General features: G+C 36.7%; 1 protein-coding gene across 1 annotated transcript; it reads right to left on the bottom strand.

Annotated features, from left to right (window-relative positions):
* Positions 1-15301: 15301 nt before the first annotated feature.
* LOC113344569 (probable LRR receptor-like serine/threonine-protein kinase At4g36180) lies at positions 15302-18193 on the bottom strand. The gene has a single exon (XM_026588519.1). It carries the CDS (start codon positions 18191-18193, stop codon positions 15302-15304), a length of 2892 nt encoding a protein of 963 aa, XP_026444304.1.
* Positions 18194-20142: the final 1949 nt, after the last annotated feature.

The raw sequence follows: 20142 nt of genomic DNA, 5'->3' as shown, positions 1-20142 counted from the left end.
TTTTGGATGTGTATTCAAATGCGCTGTAGATGTCGTTAATATTCCACAACTGTTAATTGTCATTATCTTTCTCAATGTTTTCAACTTAAAAGAACAAAGGAAAAACACAAACATGTAATCTGATAGAGAATGAGAATGAGAAACACACATCAAACTTAATTATGAGAATGAGAATTCCCTTTTTTGTTGAGGATAAACTGATTTGGAATCTCACTAATAATGGAGTTTTTACGTTGAAATCAGCAGTCTAGAAAACCTTCAGATTTCACCAATAATACAAAATACGGGGATAGAATGGAAGATGTTCTGGAAGATTCTAACTTGGACGCGAATAAAACACTTTTTATGGAAGTGCTTTATTGATATCTTGCCTACAAAAGTAAGGTTATCTAGATCTGGTCACCATACTGATAAACAGTGTCCCCTCTGCAATCAATTCGAAGAAACTATGATGCATATTCTATTCTTCTTCCCTTACTCGAGGGCAGCTTGGTGCTAATCCTGGTGGCTCTTCAGTTCTTTCTGGTACTTACAACACTGTAGCAGAAACCTTTGAAAGCTGGATGCATAATGGCCTGCAGCAGAACTTGCCTACTGACTAGATGAATACAACAATGGTGGTTACTTGGATGTTATGGAACACAAGATGCGATGTGTTGTTCCAAAAATTGAAGATTGCTCCGCAAGAAGTGGCAAAGAAAGCTATAAATTTTTCCACTTATCTAGGAAACTATATAGTGGACGGCAATGCCATAGTCTGTCAAATCAACCTTCTATGCATGTAGATAACTCATGGAAACCACCATCTTTTCCTTTCATAAAAGTTAACTGTGGTGCATCTTATGATTTAAACTCTGGTCTAACCGGAATTTCTCTCATTCTTCGTGATGATGCAGGGAATTGGAGATGAGGGCTCTCAAAGTGCTATGCAAGAGTAAGAAGCTCTGAACAAGCAGAATGCCTAGCTTTCTTGGATATTGTGACTTGGTGCGTGGAGCTAAGGATTTCTGAAGTTGTAGTGGAAGCTTATCTCAAAGGAATTGAGAGTTACATTAACAATGAGGCTCCAGTTATATCTTGGGAAAGCGAAGCTATTTTGCTCGACGCAAGGAATAAACTTAAGTATTTTACTAGATGGTCTTGTTCTTTCGTTAATAGAAACTGTAATAAAACAGCTGATAAACTTGCAAAGTATTGCAGACAACATAGTTTATCCAGGGCTTGGCCAAATAATCCCCTGAAATAATCGAGTCTTATCTATTGTCAGCCATGTCTTTTTCCTCTAATTAATAAAATTCATATTTAGCATCAAAAAAAAAAAAAAAATCTGATAGAGATAAATTACAGAAGGAGAGGGAGTACAATCCGATTTCCACTTTTTATGTACACTGCATGCAATCAACGTAGCAAGTGGTCCGATATGTCTAATTTGAAACTCGTGCTTAATTTTGAGCGGATAATAAAATTTGGATCACTTTTTATATGAAAAATGTTACGTGGACAGCAGGTTGAATCACGCGGCATGTCCACCACTCACCATAGAAATGGGACCTACACTAGTAATATTAGTTTCTCATCCGTGCTACGCACGGGTTTGTTTTTAATTAAATCACATATTAGAATTTGTCCAAAATAAACTATTAATGGGATAGGTTTTTTATTAACAAAAATAAAGTTAATTATTAGTCGTTATCCAATAATATTAATAAAAAAAAGTAAATTATTAATGGGATAGATTTTATTTTGGCTTTATAATGTAGAGGAGTGTTGGGTTTACCGAATCCCCAGTCCCGATTAAATTCCCAAGTGAAAAATGGGATAGATGTTTTATTAGTAAAAATAAAGTTAATTATTAGTCGTTATCCAATAATATTAACAAAAAAAAAAAAAAAATTATTCATGAGATAGATTTTTTTTGGGGATTATAATGCAGAGGAATGTTAGGTTTACCGAATCCCTAGTCCCGACTAAATTCCCACGTGAAACAATGCATGTCCCGTTTTCAGACATTGGTAATCCAATACATAGTACGCTTCCATAAACCACCCCATCCCTTGTCGTGATCTTTTACGGGAGGAAACTCGGTAGGCGAGCACTTCTGTGCAGCGCAGCAAAATTATGGATTCGCAGTCAATTATTATCAGAGCCTATAGTCCTTAACCACCTCCATGAACTGATTAAAAGTGCAGCACCGCGGCTCTTTTCCATAATTTTTGGAGCTCATACTTTAATTTTTTTATATATATTTTTATCTCTTCAATATAGGGAGAACATGTAGGTTATATCCGGGACTAACAACCCTAGAATATAATATTCTTTTAGTTATTATTATTGTTATTATCAAAACAAATAAATAAGGATGTGATTTAGTTTTTCCTCTCCCTATGTTGTTGTCCAAGAAAGATCAGGTCCGCAACAACATCAAAGAATTTTTATCTAACGCACAAGAGGAAAATGTCTTTATTGTATGCATTGCATTCTATTTTCAACAAATGATATATAAACTTAGTTTGAAAATATAAGCTAAACTGAAAGTCTCGAACCATAATACTAAAAAAAAAAACGACCAAATTAAATAAATCAATAGAGGAATTAGAATTATTTACGATAATATTCCACACTCCCACGAGTATATGTCTCTGCAAATATCAAGAAGACTCCCTATCTAAAATTAAAGTCCACGATTGAAGCATATGCAGAAATGACCTTTAGAGGCCGCCTATACATCAAAGTCCATAGTTTTATGGATTATATCTCAGATTAGACTACCGTTGGAACAGTTGCCGATTTCAGACCTGCAAAAGAAAGGTTAATCACAAAACAAAGTACCGGCTGAGTCACGACCAGGTCGCTCTCTTTAAGACGTTTCGTGGCTCTGCCTTGAGTTTTGTGCAAGCAGTTCTTTCTTCGTCACAACATCCCCAGAATAAAACAGCCGAGAAAACTCTCCTTCAATCTCTCATGCACACTATGAGAGATTGAACACTTTCACTCTTTCTAATCTTGCTCACAATTTTTGGTCTCTTGGTTCTCAGAAAAACAGTAGTAAAAACTTGTTCTTTTCTGTTCTCAAAAACTGCCTTTTATAGCCCAAACATTAAACACGAAATTAATAGAGAATAAATTAAATTTATTACTGCAATAAAAATTCCACTCAATAGTCAGAAAACGGGCAAATAAATTACGCCATAATTATCACAATTAAAAGCAGCGTAATTAAGGAAAGAAAACGTTTTCAAAAATATTTTCAGAAAACAACAAAAATACTTTCCAAATTCAAGTGACCTCTCAAGACCCCCAAGGACCCGCTCCCGGACTAATGATATATATATACCCAATCAGTAGGGGGAGGGATTTGATCTTGGGACCTCACCCTCGAGACCCAAAATGCTTAACCACTGGGCCAAGCTCAAATTGTTGATATAAATTACAAAAGAATTATTTTAAAATACATATCTCAACAATCCCCCACTTGTATTTTTAAAATCAATGAGCAAGATCCGTATAGTCATGTGCAGAAGCAAAGGTATCTTTCGATGTTAAAGCTTTACTTAATATTAAATTCTCTGAACTCTGACATAGAGTGAACATATGTCTTTGAACTCTATGGAGACAACAAATTACTTAATACACACATAACTATGATAAGAGTAAAGTCTTAAATGCCAACACATTAAGACCTTGTGTTTATCCCAGTTTTAATGAATGCTCTAGAGAACTGCCCACGTTCTCATAGAAAACGGACACACTTTATCATTCACATGGGTGAGTCTATCAAAGGTACTCATGTAGCTTGGTACCCCACTCTATATAGATCCATATACATTATTAAGAGTTAAAGAACTCAACCTTAACCCGCTTCAGGATATCATGCCATGGGAAAGATGCATGATTCAATCTACATATCATTTTTGAATTGTTATTCCCTTTGAACCTATTTCTACGTGGGTATCCATCATAGAATGACTCAATTTCTAGTGGGAAAAAGTCCCATGCCTTTAGAGGTATACAATACCTTTTCTCTAGCTAATCCTTTCGTCAAAGGATCAGCTAAGTTCTCTTCCGACCTAACATGATCCACACGTACATCACTAGTTGTGAGAAACTCTCTAACTGTGTTGTGCTTTCGACGCATTTGTCAATTCTTACCGTTATAAAAAAGGTTATGTACTTTTTCAATAGCCGCGGTTCTATCACAATGGATTATAATAGCTGGTATCGGTCTATCCCATACAGGAATTTGAGAAAGCAGGTTTCTCAACCATCTTGCTTCTTCACTAGCTGCTGCTAGTGCTATCAATTCAGAATCCATCGTAGATTGAGCCATAATTGTCTGTTTCTTTGACTTCCAAAATACAGGGCCACCAACAATATTAAACAAATATCCACCAGTGGCCTTGTAGTCATATGAAAGAGAGTTCCAATCAGCATCGTAGTATCCTTCAAGGACTGCAGGAAACCTCTTATAGTGTAATCCTAGGTTAACGGTCTTTTTAAGATATCGCATTACCATCTCAACTGCATTCCAGTGTTCCAAACTAGGACAACTGGTAAACCTGCATAAAATCCCCACTGCATATGCAATGTCTGGTCTGGTACAATCAGTTGCATAATGAAGACTACCAATTATACTAGCATATTCAGATTTTCTAATGCTATCACTAGTATTCTTAAACAGTTTAGCACTAGCATCAAAAGGAGTACTCACATGTTTACAATCAAAATAGTTGTACTTCATTAAAATCTTTTCAATATAATGAGACTGATCTAAAGAAATACCATCATTAGTTCTAGTAATCTTAATTCCCAGAATTACACTAGCTTCACCCAAATCTTTTATTTCAAAGTTAGACTTAAGCATATTCTTAGTTTCTTCAACCACAGACAAGTTTGAACCAAAAATCAGCAAATCATCCACATACAAATAAATCATGATGCATGCATTGTTCTCAAACTTATAGTATATGCATTTGTCACTTTCATTAATTCTGAAACCATGCAAAATCATCAAACTATCAAATTTTTCATGCCATTGCTTAGGAGCTTGCTTCAGACTATACAGTGGATTATCTAACTTACATAGTTTATGTTCTTGACCAGGAACAACAAAACCTTCAGGTTGTTCCATGTAAATTTCTTCTTCTAATTCACCATTCAAAAAAGATGTTTTAACATCCATTTGATGAACAACAAGATTATGCACAGCAGCCACAACAATCAAAACACGAATAGAAGTCAACCTTGTAACAGGAGAATTAGTATCAAAGAAATTTATATCTTCTCTTTGTATAAATCCTTTAGCTACCAACCTAGCTTTGTGTTTGTCTACTGAACCATCAGGGTTCAACTTCCTTTTAAGTTCCCATTTACAACCTATGAAATTTTTAGAATGGTTCTCAATGGGTCATTTTAAAAAACATGCAGAAGGCAAGGTTACAAAACTTGATCCGAGATTTAACATAAATGGTGGAAATCAAAACTCGGATAGTTAGATAAACAATTACAATAATTCAGAATTTTCCACAGATCCCATGAAAGGGTTAAATATAAAAAGTACAGGATTTCAAACTTTCAAACCAAATTTCTGGTTGTGCAAAAATCATAACAACAAAGGGAGGAACGATGTAAAAAAAAGAAAAATTAGTTAAATCCATGGATAACAAATACCTCAAATATGTCATTTACAGAATTGCATGTGAATCGTTTTGTTAAATAAAATGATAAGCTTACAAAAACAGAACATTGAGTTAGATTAAACACCGAATTCAAATAGCTATCAGTTGCAAAATTTGAAGAGAAGGAAATGAAAAGGAAAGAACCCCTACCTCAGTTGAAACCAGTGCTCCCCAATGTATCGACAAAATCTCAAGGTGAACTATTTTCTTTTCTTCGCTTGGAATGGATACAGTAAAACAAGAAAAAATAAGAAGAAGAGTTAAGTTTGGGTCTTTAAAGAGAATTTTCTTTTGGTAAACCACGTGTAATCCATGCTCAAGATTTTCTGGAGTTTTCCACAAGTATATTCTTCTAACCATGCACTCAAATTTACTAAGGTATTATCTATTGAGTAAAGAAAAGAACACCCATTCTAAAATTTAGGGGCACTCACCACGGCTATACGCACTCTATATTAGGATTGTACGCGCACACTGTACAGTTCTAACTTCCCACTCAAATGGGTTGAGTTCGGATCCAAAACTAAGAGATATTTTACTATCGTTACAAAATCCTCGTTGGTCTTTCCATTCCTCTTTATAATCCTCAAATACCTTTATTCTATAGGATTCTTTCTGATGCGAGATTCTTACGTGCAATCTATCAACTGACCGGTGATTGCATTAGAATTATGGTAGAATACGCTCGTCGTGCGGCTGGATTAGAATTCCTCTACCCCCAAAAGGCTAGGAAAGCGAAGTATGCGGATTTTGGTATAAATCCTGAAGAGTATAACTATGATATTTTTATCGTGAAGAATGAGTCATTTCGTTGGGGCATTCGCTTTCAATGGAAGGACGACATTGCAAAAGAGAATAGAATCATGCAAGATATTATTTTTATGAAAAAATCAACAATTCCACACGACATTCAAAGGATGATCGCTGGAATGTTTTCGCCATCATTCTAAGAGGACCTTATATTTCTGGTGTTGATGCTAACGGATCAATTAATCCTCTCCCTGAGGGTTTTCCCGCTTACAATCCTTGGGAATTCAAGTGGATAGAGATAAATATTGTGGTATGTTATTCATAATTTCGCTTGTTTTTTTCTTTTTTTCGCACTATTTTCTACTCTACGAATCTTTAATGGTCTTCAGATCGCCAAGTTGAAGAAGGATCTAGGGATTTATGGGAGACAGAGCACGTTGGAGGCGTTACGTTCGATCACTGATGAAGTAAGAAATACCTTCTCTCATATTTTCACAATATTGTTGCCTCTGTTTCTTATCTTCATCTGTGTGCGAAGGTTGACGCTGGAGAAGTTGGTGGTTCTGACGAAGCTGTAGGTGTTAAAGGTAAGGGTGTAGTTAGCAGCAAAAAGACTGTTTCTAAATCCTCTTCCAAGAATCCTTTAAAGAAGCGAAAATCACCTTCTCCTTCCTCTTCAAGTTCTAATTCTAGCGATGATGATATCCTTCTTACTGAAGACCCTTCAGTCGACTCTTCAATGGAGAAGTTATCCGACATCTTTTCTAACTACATGTCAACAATTGGAAATGATCCATTAACGCACGCATGCGAAACTGTCGCAAAAATATTTGATGCTCCCACCTTAGAGGATGAATATCTTCGCGGAGTTGCCTTGGCACTAAGTCCAAGCTTCCGGTTTTCACTTGGTTCTTTGGTTATCCCTTTGTTTTCACCAAGTATCTTTTCTTAGATGATGCTTTGATGTCTTTTATTATGTCTAATGTTCACTTTATGTCTTCGCAGATGGCTCGTATGTCTTATGTTGTTTCATCTGACTATCAAAGGAGACTTCGAAGACTTTAAGCTGAAAATATTAAACTCAAGGCCCAAATTTCCACTCATGAGGATGATGCATCTGATCTTCGCAAGAAGAATAATCAATTAGAAATTGACATTTCTTCTTATAAGAACGAAATATCCAATTGTCACAAGAGAAACGATCAGCTAGTTGGTGCGTAATTTTAATTTCTTCTGCCAATCTGTTTATTCATATCTTTCGTCCCCCATTAATTATATTTTCTTACGGAGATTTATAGCCTTACTGATGAGGAATCTTATTTATTTCGCTCCTTTCATCATCATGTCGATAATAACACTCTCCTTGAGCATCTTAATGCTTCCCTAAATAACCTTGCTGATGACCAAATAAAAACCATTTCCTTGGAATAGCTCAAGGCGAAGTTCCAACTTCTTAGGAATGATCAAAGGAGTGCTTTGTCTACAAGTAATGGCTTTAAACGTCGCTTCTTGAAATCTAAGGAAAGGATTAAGGTTTTAGAAACAAGGATTAACACCTTTATTAATGAAAAGGATCAGGTTGCTCTCAATGGTGCTAAGGCTTTGAAGAAATTTCAAGAAATCATCCTTGAAGTTCAAATAGAGCGGGATCAAGCTTTAGGCGAAAAAGACGCACTTGTTGAGCGAGGGAATTTGATCCGTTCCCGACTTCTTATAGAGAGTGATACTGAATTTGAATGGGCTGCTAGGGTCTTAGATAATTCCAGGAATGCTTTAGTTGTAAATATTAGCCTTGAATCGGATCATACTGCCTAGGTTAAGGACATTATTTCTAATAAAGAAGGTTTTTTTATTATACTTTGTTATTTGTCATTTCTCGAAAAATATTCTTACATGACATTAACCTTCTGATCTTACTTCGCAGAGGCTGAGAAGGAATTTCGTGAACAAATTAAGGATCTGTAAGCGAAGCTTGCGGCACATGAGGGTCTTGAGGCGAAGCTTACCGCTCGAGATTCCAAATATCGCAGGATTAAGAGGAAATTGGTTCTCACTGTTTCCAATAATAGCAAGGATGTTATTCGCGTTCGTGATGCGGATGTTAAGAAAGTTTGTGCTGATAATGACGTTCCTCTTTCTCATTATAGTCTTGTCGTGTTCCTCCCAACGAAGAATGCTCTGGTATCTCTGATAGCGAAGGATAATACACAGACTATGAGGAAAATGATGAAGAAGATAATGGTTTCGGAACTGATGAAGATGACATAGGCGACAAGTAGATCTTTGTTCTTGCAATTCCTTTCTATCTTGTTGTGATTGTAAATCCTTTGTCCATTCTTTGTACATCGGATATTTTCTAATTTTTTAAATTTCTCCTTCAATGCAAATTCTTTAAGTATTCATGATCTCTTAATGTAAATTCCTCTTGTGATATACATGCATCTATAAAAAATAAATCGTTCTTTCCAACAATAAATTGATGATAATAACATGTATAATAATATTTACTTATGACGACAAATAACCTGTGCATATGTCTATCATATAGGGGCGAATAACACCCTTTTATATGCTTGCATTCCCATACTTTCCTCTGTTAGTTGCTACCAGATGAGTTAACTAAGAAAATGTTGGATCATAAAATATTACTTGTTATCATGTTTGTGTGTATTTAACTGGTGCGGTGATCTAAGATGTGTTTGTTTGTTTCAATTACCTTGTATTGCCTCATCATAATACATCTTATTTTGTTGCCTCAGCGACGTTCTATTTTAATGCCTCATATCTAAGCATTTGTTGATTTCTTCTTGTGAGAAATATCCTTTCCATATGTGATTTCATATTCATAAGATTAGTTGCTCTCTCATTGGTATAACCTGCAAAATAATGATTATTAATGTTGTGAGGTTTTTCTCATGAGGTCCTATTTTGCCTTCCTAATTAAAGGTCTTATTTTGCCTTGTATATCATTTTGTTTATGTGCGGCGAGATCCTATTTTACACTTTCGTGCAACGACCTATTGATCTCGCCTTATCATCATCTTGTATTATTTCCTCTGCAGGTTTTATTGTCGTGCAAATACGATAATCCTTAATACTCCCGTGAGTAAAAAGCCTCATGATATTTGCGTCTTTTGACACAATTCAGCTCGCTAATGGAGGGTGTCGTCCTTACATTCCCCCTGATTTCCCATTCAAGGAGGCTTACCCCTACCGGGTTAGGGTGGGCTCCTCCCATCGAGTGATGCAACAACCAGTTGTTTTCGTGACCTCTTATCCCTCTGCCGATATGGCTTATGGTTACAAAACCGCACCCTAAGTGGGGTTTATTCGGACCGAGTGAATCATAGTGAAGACTTGTCAAGAGCGGCCAGGTACGCTCCAGATGCCCCAGGCACTCTTGACTCAACCGTGTACCTCGGAACCTTGATCGAGTTTCTGCACTTCTTAGGAGAGATCTTATCACCTTAATCTTTCGAATTAGGCATCTTTCCTGAATTGGCTTTTATTGCACCCCATATCTCCATGAATCAAGCTCGAGGGTCGATGTAGCTTTCGCTTGAGGCATGTTAACTATATTTTCGCAATTGTAACGCATGTTAGGTCTTATTATTTCCTCTTGTTGTATGCGAACTAGGGTGCGCGCCACAATTGGATACCTAGCCTCCCTAATTAGAGTCTTTACTTCTGTTGCCTTCTATTAAGGTCTTATTATAAGGTCTTATTTTTGCCTTTTTCTGGTGTAATATCATCATAATGAAAAGATGTTTATCACATTCATATGTATGATTAATACAATTCTGCTATTTTCTTTCCTTATTCGCAATCATTGACATTGTCTTCTAGAAAATTTTATATCTGAGATTTCTTGGTTGTTTCTTTCTCCTTCTGTGCTTCCTTAAGTTCGCTTATGTTATCCAATACATGGATTCACAGAAGTTCTATTTCTCCTGGTGTGCCAGGACTTCCGCACAGACCATATCTTTTCAGATACATTTGATTCCATAGCTCGTTAGATGACGCTCCATTCTTCTCTTATGTCAACTCATACTTTCCATCTCCAACTACCTTTAGGATTCTGTATGGTCCTTCACATATGTTCTCCACTTTTCCTTTACCACCTTTCTGATAGCGCGGTTTCTGGCTCAATATTAGATCTCCTTCATGGAATTCTCGCATGTGCTCTTGTGCGGTTGTTATCGCCTTTGTGGGAGTCTTTCTTATTTCACTTTCCTTATTGACAACATCAACCATTAATCTTTCACTTCGCTAATTTTCTCGTATCTGTTGTTTCCAATTCCTTCTCTTGCTTGCGCGTTCTTCACATTTATCAGCATCAATCTCATGGCAGGTTTTTATTTCAATTAGGTATCCTCTTATTACTCCAATACCTTGAGGAAGCGGGAACTTAATGCATTGATGGAAAGTTGACGCAACTCCTAGAATACCATGTAACCATGGTCTTCCGATCAAAGCATTATAGGGAGATTATACGTCGACAAAGCAGAATACAATTTCAGATGATATGCTCTTTAGGGGAATTTGCATTGTGATCTCATTTTGGCTTGATAGTTGTTCCGTTGAAACCGTAAATCTTATACGTTGATGGAATAAGTTCTTCATCTCTACCGCCCATAGTTTTTTATGTATGATAAAATAAAATATCGAATGAACTACCAAGATCAATCAATATCCTATTGATAGCCCATGTATCCGCATTATCCTCTTCTGCTTCATCATCTTTTTCCTTTGGATTGATTTATAGCATAACCAGTAGTGGGTTATCGTACAGTTTTCCTCCTCCTGGTACTTCTTTTTCGGTAAAAGAAATAAGTTTTTTTTTCCATTCCTTCAAGGGTGATATCTTTTCAAGATTCAATATTTCTCTTCCATCACTGTCTCTTGCGAAAACTCGGCTCAAGACGTTATCATGGAGATCCTCTATACTCTTGAATGAATGTATTATGGAATTACAATATAGATTTTTTGCCTTTTCTCCTACTTCAATCAAATATGTATTCATTCATTTCTCCGCATCTGGTGAATGACATGCTGGTGGTAGTGGAGGTGGTAAATTATGTGGCTGCTGAACCAGAAAATGATTTAACTTCTCCTGATCAATCATTCTTAATATGATTTTCTTCACATTTCTACAGTTATTTGTTGTGCGTCCGTGGAAGCGATGGTAAGCACAAAATTGTCCATTTATCCTTCCTAGTGGGTACTCATTTCCCATATTTGGTGGTGTTGGTATCTCTTCCATCAGAATTATTTCTTCCCAGATTTGGTCTATTGCAGTATTTAGATGCGGCATTTTGATGTGCTCCCATACTATTTTATTATTTCCTTGACCTTGATTATAATATTTCTTTTGGCCTCCATATCCTTCTGACTGGTTATCGAGTCTTTGAATCTTATTATTTCCTCCATGATTATTAAACTGTCTTTCTCTTTCAAAATCTTCTTGATCCTGACTACCCATTGCCACTAGTTTCTGTTGATCTTCAACCATCACCTTTTCCTGTCTTCCTTGAGACGTGCTTGCAACAATGTTTGTTATTTTTGGGAGAAGACTAGCATTCCCAGCTTTTTTACTTGTACTCACGACAAGATAAGATTCCATTTCATTCTGTTTCTCTTCAAGAGCGATGTACTCCTCCTGATACTCGCGTAACTCTACAGTTGATATGGTATTTTTGATTCTGGATATTTATGTGTATAGCAAGTCTGTTGCAAAAAGTACATTGATGAATGCTGGTATGAAGTTTCTCTCATCTACTCGACCATCCATGTTAGTACACATGGTCCTCCATTGCCTCATTAAGCTTCGCAAGCTCTCATTTGTTCTTCTTCACACACCAAATACCTCATCTATTCCTGGGCGTAATACATTATTACTGATATACGCTCCTAAAAATATTTACTGTAGATGGTTGAATGATCTTATCGTTCCTGGGGGTAATCCCTCAAACCACTTCAGAGCTTAGCCTGATAAGTTAGATGGGAAATACTTGCATAGAACCGCATTATGATCTTCCCACTATAATAAAGATCTCACATAAGCTTCTATGTGTTGTACCACACAGGTCGTCCCATCAAAAATATTAGTGAACACAGGTAAATTTTATTCAGGAGGTATTCCCATCATCTGTATTTGTCTTGAAAATGGTTTTTTTCCTGCTTCTTCAATGGCCTCATCCAATTAACGCATTCCTCATTCTTTTCTGTTGGTCATAATTTCTCTTACCTCTTTTAACTCTCTTAATATTTTCTATTTATCTCTGGGTTTTATTGCATTGACCTTTTCAACCTTGCTTGTCTTTCCCTATTCTCACGTCTGTTCTGTCGTATTACCTTTTGTAGTTCTTGTTCTTCGTCTTCATCTCTCCTTCTCCCACGCCTGTCTATTTCATCTCTTGCGTGCGTCTGTGCGTCATTATACCTTTCATCTTCCTCTGTGCGATCTTGTAGAATTCTTGTTATTTCTATTCCTTGTGGTATAATGTTTTTTTGTTCTCTACCAACTTCCTCATCCTGGTTATGGAGCGTGCGATAACGTTCGCGTCTTTTCACTTGATTATCATGATTGTTCTGATGCAAAACCTCTTGTAATTCTCGTTCTTCAACTTCTTTTATTCTTCTCTGTCTTTCCCTTTTGCGCCTCAAGTTGGTTTGTGCGTCGTTGTATCCCCCAGCTTCATCTTCGCGCTCGTAATGATTTTGTAGCTTTTCTCTTTCTTGTAATATCATCCTTCCTTGTTCTAAGTCATTCACATCATCTTGGTCATGAAGAGCGTGATACCGCTTGCCTTGTTTTTCATGTCTATTATCTCTATCACCCTCTTGTATATGGTAATCTTCGCCATGTTGCACATATCGATCATCAATCAGTTGTCCTTACATGCGATGTTCACCGTGTGGATCCTATAAATCTTCATTGATCTGAAAGTTCTCAACAACGTTGTCCAAAGGTGGTTCTTGTCTAATATCTCTTCTACTCGACCTTGACCTTGAATGTGTGGTGCTTCTTGATCTTTACTCTTGTAATCTTAGATTCTCTTCTCTTAACTCATTATTCTGTCGTGTTAGATGCGCACGTTCTTCGTCTTCTCTCCTTCTTTCCACAACCAGTCTCTGTAGAAGTTCCTCAATCATCATGTACTCTTCATTTCCTTCGTTTACAGTCCTTCGTTCTCCTTCTTCTTCTGTCGAGTCTGTTTGTGAAGTATGAACACTTACTCTATCGTAATCGATAATTCTATTTTGTATTGGTTCATTTTGAATTTGAGTGTGGACTTGATTTCCTCTGTTGTTTCTTTCTCCCATCCTTGATGATTCTGCGATTTCACTCCTTCTACCAATGATTCTCTTACTCCTTCTAAATGCTACTGCTTGTTCTAATCCAATTGCTTTTCTCACCATCTTTTCTGTCTGTAACAATTTACCAACGATGACAGTTTTTCTGAAACAAGTTGTGTGAGGCTCGGACAGGCCTGCGTAAAACTCATGTTCAACTCATAGGAGATTTTTCTCTAGTCGACCTGGTACTTGCTACTGGAAATGACTTTGGATTTCGGATAGTTTTTCTGAAACAATAAAGGTTGATCACTTAATCCTCCAAAATTTTCCAAGATTATAAAGATCTTCCAATTTGTTTTCAAGAAATTCCACCAACAGGGTATATCGTTCCAAGATGATTTCTAGCACCAAAATGTAGCTGCAGGAAATCCTACAACCACAGCCTTCATGAGAACATCTATTGGATCTTTAATTTGAATACAAAATAACAAGAAATCGTTAACTTAGAGAACAAACAAACTTTCTCTCTCCAAAATTCTTTTTTCTAAATTCTCCAAAAAGATCCCTCCCAATACAAGGTCCCTTGTTCCTTATATAGGGATTTACATGGTGGATGACAGCTAATAAAGCCCTTATTTTCGGATCTGGCGTGCATCATTGACGCACGCTTACAATGACTCTTTTCGCACGTTCTCTACAACATCGTATGACTCTTCACACTTTCCTCGTGACTAAACTGACGTCATCTGTTGCGTCATTCTGGATAACTGTATGCGGTTGTCTTCGCTCTGTCCTGATGGTCGTTATTTCGCATGTCTAATAGGTGTGCGGTATTATACTCCAACAATTCTCATGCCGCACTTACAACCCAAAAGTTCATTATCCAAAACATGGATCATGAAGGGTTTTAGTTTTGATTTTATTTCTACTAGAAGTTTAATCATCATCAAAGGAGGTTAAGTAGTAGTTTAAAACACCCAATAAAAGGAAACTGATGTTTGATGATAATAGTTATAGTTATCCAAATCGTATGATTAGATTGATATTAACATAGATGAGTCGATGACAAAAGTACTGATTTAAGGCACTATTTAACGTAAAAGGGACTTTGCCAAGAGCCATATATTTCCACGCAGTACAAGAACAAATGTACAAAATCACTTTCTAGTGCATGAATATGAACAGAATCAATATCCTCAAGTTAAAAAAAAAAAAAAAATAAGGCCAGGTTTCAAACAGTATCCTCTTCTCCAGTGGCTGGAGATGACAAAAATTAAGAACATAGCTACATAAACCGTTTAATACACGGTGCAACGAAACAGAATCAAACCTGTTTGCCCTGACCAAAAGTTCACTCAAAGGAAGAGAATTCTTGGTGCTAAACTTGTTGTTAACAATCTCAAGCGGAATCATGAACTCGGTATCCTTGCAGTCAAAAAATGAGAATGTCGTGCTTGCTTAATTATCTGGTGTTTGGATTTAAGCTCAACTGCACAATATTTGTCATGGCAGAAATTACAGTAAAAGAAAGATATAGATTTAGTATCATTTATTAACATTTTAGCACACGACGATATCTAATTTTTCCACGTACAATTAGCGACCCCCACTGCAACCACATCTACTAATCTCCAATACGAGAACCACCATTTCTGTTTCTTGAGAAGCAAAACAAAGAATAGACCCCAAAATCCAACTGCAAACCCCAAGGCAACTATAGCATACAACAACAACTTATCTTTTGCATCATCTTTATCATCTTCATTTGTAGAATCACTATCAGTAGCGTCAGTTCTCTGATCAGCCTCGCAAGTATTATTTGTGTAGAAGCCACACAACAAACTGTTGTTGAGATATGCTGAACCTTCTCCACTCAATGTATCAAAGTGTGGGTCTCTTGGGATCTTACCACTCAAGTTATTGTAAGATAGGTTCAATTTCCCAAGAGAACTTATTGATGCTAAAGAGTATGGGATAAGTCCGGTTAATTTGTTGAAACTGAGATCCAAGGATTCTAAACCATTCATGCTTCCAATACTTTGTGGTATAACGCTGGATAAGTGATTGTGTGATAAATTAAGTGTGGAAAGCCCTTTCAGTAGAACAATATCTTCTGGGATATTGCCTTCAAGATTGTTACACGATAGATCAATCCCAGAACTATATGCATACAGTTTACGAAACTGTAACTTGATCCCTTTGATCACCATCTGCAATTGCACGTCAATTGAACTGCCTAGCAAAGTTGTACTAGTAACCAAAGATTCATCATTAGGTCTGCTTCTTAGCATCATTAAGTTTCCTATTTTCCTAGGAATTAAACCGTTTAGATTATTCCCTGATAAGTCTAATATTTGGAGTTTTTTCAAACGAGTGAACTCTTCAGGGATTGACCCATTGAACTTATTTGACCTTAAGGAAAGAATGCTCAATCCGATAGCCGAACCAAATGCACTGGGTATACTGCCTTCGAAGTGGTTATTTGCTAAGTTGAGAACTTGCAATTCTTGAAGCTTACTGATGAGGTTAAGAGGAGTACCATCCAGACTGTTGTCATTTAGTTGAAGAAATAACAATGATTTTAGAAGTTGAATCTCATTTGGAACATTTCCCGTGAGGTTATTGTTGGCGAGGTTTAGAGATACAAGATTCCGCGAGTACCCTATACTAGTAGGTATGACCCCGAAAAGTTTGTTGTTTGAAAGGTTTATATATTCAGGATTAGACTCTGAATCTCTTGAACATATCGAAAACGGGATCGAACTTGAAAGTTCATTGCCAGCTAGATTGATGGAAGTAAAACTAGAAAGTCGTGTTCCATAATCTGTTGAGATTTCACCAGTGATTTTATTATATGATACATCGAAGGATGAAAATAAATCGGTATAAAGAGATTGCGGTGGAAGAGGCAGTCTACCATGAAGTTTGTTTTTTGACAGATCAAATGTACTGAAATTGAGTTTGGAGAAACAAGTTGGAATAACTCCTGTTAAGTCATTACGAGACAAGTCCAAATACATTAGATTACTCGATTTACAGATTGATTTGGGTATGGAACCATGGAGATTATTTCTAGACAAGCGTAACTTTTTCAGATTAGATATTGATTCTGGAATGGAACCTTGGAGATTATTTCCAGACAAGTCAAGCGTCCTTAAGAATTTTAGATTAGATATTGATTCTGGAATGGAACCTTGGAGCTTATTTCCAGACAAGCCGAGCGTGCTTAAGAATGTTATATTGGATATTGAGGAATGGATAGAACCTGTTATTGAGTTTTCAGAGAGGTCCAGAGATCGCAGTTGGGAAAGATTGTAGATTGAAGAAGGTAAAGACCCTTCAAACCGACAATCCGAAGCATCAAGGCTGACCAATAATGGCGCATTGGAAATTGAGTCCGGGATTGATCCAATTGCATTAGTATCTGATATAGAAAGTCTTTGAAGTTTAGGCCATTTTTGTTGAAACATTCTAGTTAGATCAGGACGAAGATCATAATTATGACTCACATCAAGCTGTGTCAGTTGAGGAAGATATGGAACTGAACCTTGTAAATCACAACCAGATAATTCAAGAATAGAAAGTGAAGTTAAATTGAGTAGCTGTACTGGTATGTGGAATTTTAGATCAGAATTGCCAGTCAACCTGAGAGAAGATAGACGAGAAAGATTGTAAAACTCATGGGTGGGAAAATCTGTGCTTGGTAGATTACAATATCTGAGATCAAGATTCCTAAGATTAGAAAGATAGGAAATTGACTCAGCAAAATTCTTTTCTGAAGACGCAGCGTCATATAAATTAATGCCTCTCAATCTTAAGACCTTTAGGTTTACCAACCCTCTTAACCATTTTAAAGATGACAATTCTAAGCAAGAACCAGTACCTACAAAGTATATTGATCTAAATATAGAACCACAAGATAAGTCGAGGTATCTTAAGGACGATAAGTTGGTTAATGATGTCGAAGCTGGAGCAAAGAAGTTAGAGTGGGAGAGATCAAGATGCACGAGTTTGGTGAGAGCAGAAAATAGAAAGAGGATTTCCGATTGCTCAAAATTGTTGAAGGCAAGATCAACATACTCGAGATGACTAATGTTGACAAACGAGGAAGAGAATTTACCTCGCAATGCAGTATTTGGCTGTGGTGGCATATCGTTGTGATATTCATCAATGGGATACTCATTGTAGAAAGTTTCAAGGACTGTGTTACGGAGGTTTATGGAGATAACATGAGAAGAATCACTGGAACATCCCACTCCGTGCCAATCACAACAGTTTCTATATTTGTTGTCATCTAGCCATGAAGATAAACGATTCGCAGGGTCCTCCAATGAGAATTTGAAATCAAGGAGTGCTCTTCTTTCCTGTTCATGGCATCCATGACAAGCTAATGGGATGTTAATTAATAAAAAGAGCAAGGAATGTAGAAAGAGTGCAGTTATTATATTACTTTTACTCAAGGAATTCATAGCTAACTCTAACTCAAGTGTTTGCTGGATCAATGAATGTGCAGAATGGCTTTGGTTTATACAGACTGTATTTTAATCGTAAGAACTCCAGCTTGTTCAAATATCTCAAATCAGTTTGAATTTTCCTTCACGACGACTAGAGCTTGACTTGGAAAATCTTAGTGCGTGTCCCAGCCGATGTTGTTTGTGGAATTTTCTTTTAGAGATAAGATTTGAAATTCGTGTGAACATGTGATGAAAGACTAATCCAACTTGGGTCTAGTCTGTTGACAAGAGTAATCTCATGATGAGGCACGATGCCAAGTATCCAGCTCCACCTGTTACACATACTATCTTCCATCTCTCTTCTGAATCTAGGATCTGGGTTGTTTTTCTTTTTTTTGTTTGATCGATGTTTTACAAATACAAGAAATGGTATGCTCTTTGAAATTTCAAAGAAGGTTCAACGAATAAGGGTCTCAGATATCAGTCACCATTATTAGTCCAGTCTTTTAGATAGCAAATTCATTGAAAAGTTTTTCTAAGTAGTCGGCTGATTATTCAACTAATCCAATCCATATTTTGACAAGTCAGGTTCAATCCTAAAAGTAAAAAATTAATGAATCTAGCCCCATGCATGAGACATGTGATTATCAGAGTCAAATTGATTTTTTATTTTTGACTAGGCTAGAGTTAGCTTGACTTGAAGACTGCAAGTTTGCTTTGAAACGTGATCCACAAAATTCAAAGCAATTTTCATCTCCCAACAAAAATGCTAGTCGAGCATCATGACTTCCTCTTTTCGTGTTATAAGTTTGACTAATGTCATCGGTACCTTTTAAAGAGGAAGGTAGGTTCTCAAGATTAACAATACTTGTGTCCATGCAACGAACCCGACATTTTATTTTTTTTATTTGAGTCCGTCCAAGTGGAGATGCATTTTTGATTTGGTATGTGCGAGGCTTCGTCCCATCCCGTGAAGATGCATTTTTGATTTGATGTGCGCGGGGCTTCGTCCTACTCCGTATGGAAGCATTTTTGATTTGGTGTGCGCGGGGCTTTTCCCCGTCCCGTGGAGATGCATTTTTGATTTGGTGTGCGCGGGGCTTCTCCTCATCCCTTGGAGATGCATTTTTGATTTGGTGTGCGCAGGATTTCGCCCGTCCCATGGAAATGCATTTCTGATTTGGTGTGCGCGGGGTTTGCCATGCACGGTGGCGATGTATTTTTGATTTGGTGTGGCGAAAAAACACATTAAATATGTGGAGAATATGTGTATTATATTTATTTATTATTTATTTTTTTGTTAATTTTTATTTTCGCACAAAATTTGTGGATTTTTTTCTCTTTACATATTAATTTGGAAAAAAGAGTCCTTATACGGTAGTTACACGATTTCCAAATTGAATTTGGACTTCCATAAAATTCCAAACACGGTAGGTTAGGTTTCCGTTTAAGTTTGTAATTTTTAAACCAATCCTACGCCACCAAGTGTCCTCGCGAATTCCAAATTGAATTTGGTTTTCTTTTTTTATCTTTTCCTATTCTTTTTAAACCAATCATATGTTTCCGATCCTCGCGAATTCCAAATTGAATTTGGTTTCTTTTTTTATTATTTTTCTTATTCTCTTTAAACCAATCATACGTTGCCAAGTGTTCTCACCAAAACGCTCGTTTCACAAAACTCAAAAAAAGTCTATTTCGGCCAATAGAAAGCGAGGGTTTCCTCACCATTCAACATCAGAGCTTTATTTGTCTAGGCCTTTCAACATTCCTTTCAACATTTCAACATTTCTGGTGTTAATATCCATGAAATCTTAGAGATACGAAAATCACCTTCGTGCTCGATCCCGAGAAGCAGTAAGCGAAATCTCAAGGTTTGTACGTGTGATTTCCAGATTTGCACGATCTTTGCGAACTTTGGTCAAATCAGATCTCAGTTGGGAAATAGTAGACTGATACGACTTCTC

Source organism: Papaver somniferum, unplaced genomic scaffold (assembly GCF_003573695.1).
Source record: "Papaver somniferum cultivar HN1 unplaced genomic scaffold, ASM357369v1 unplaced-scaffold_79, whole genome shotgun sequence".
Lineage (NCBI taxonomy): Eukaryota > Viridiplantae > Streptophyta > Magnoliopsida > Ranunculales > Papaveraceae > Papaver > Papaver somniferum.
This window is presented reverse-complemented; position numbering and strand designations above follow the sequence as displayed.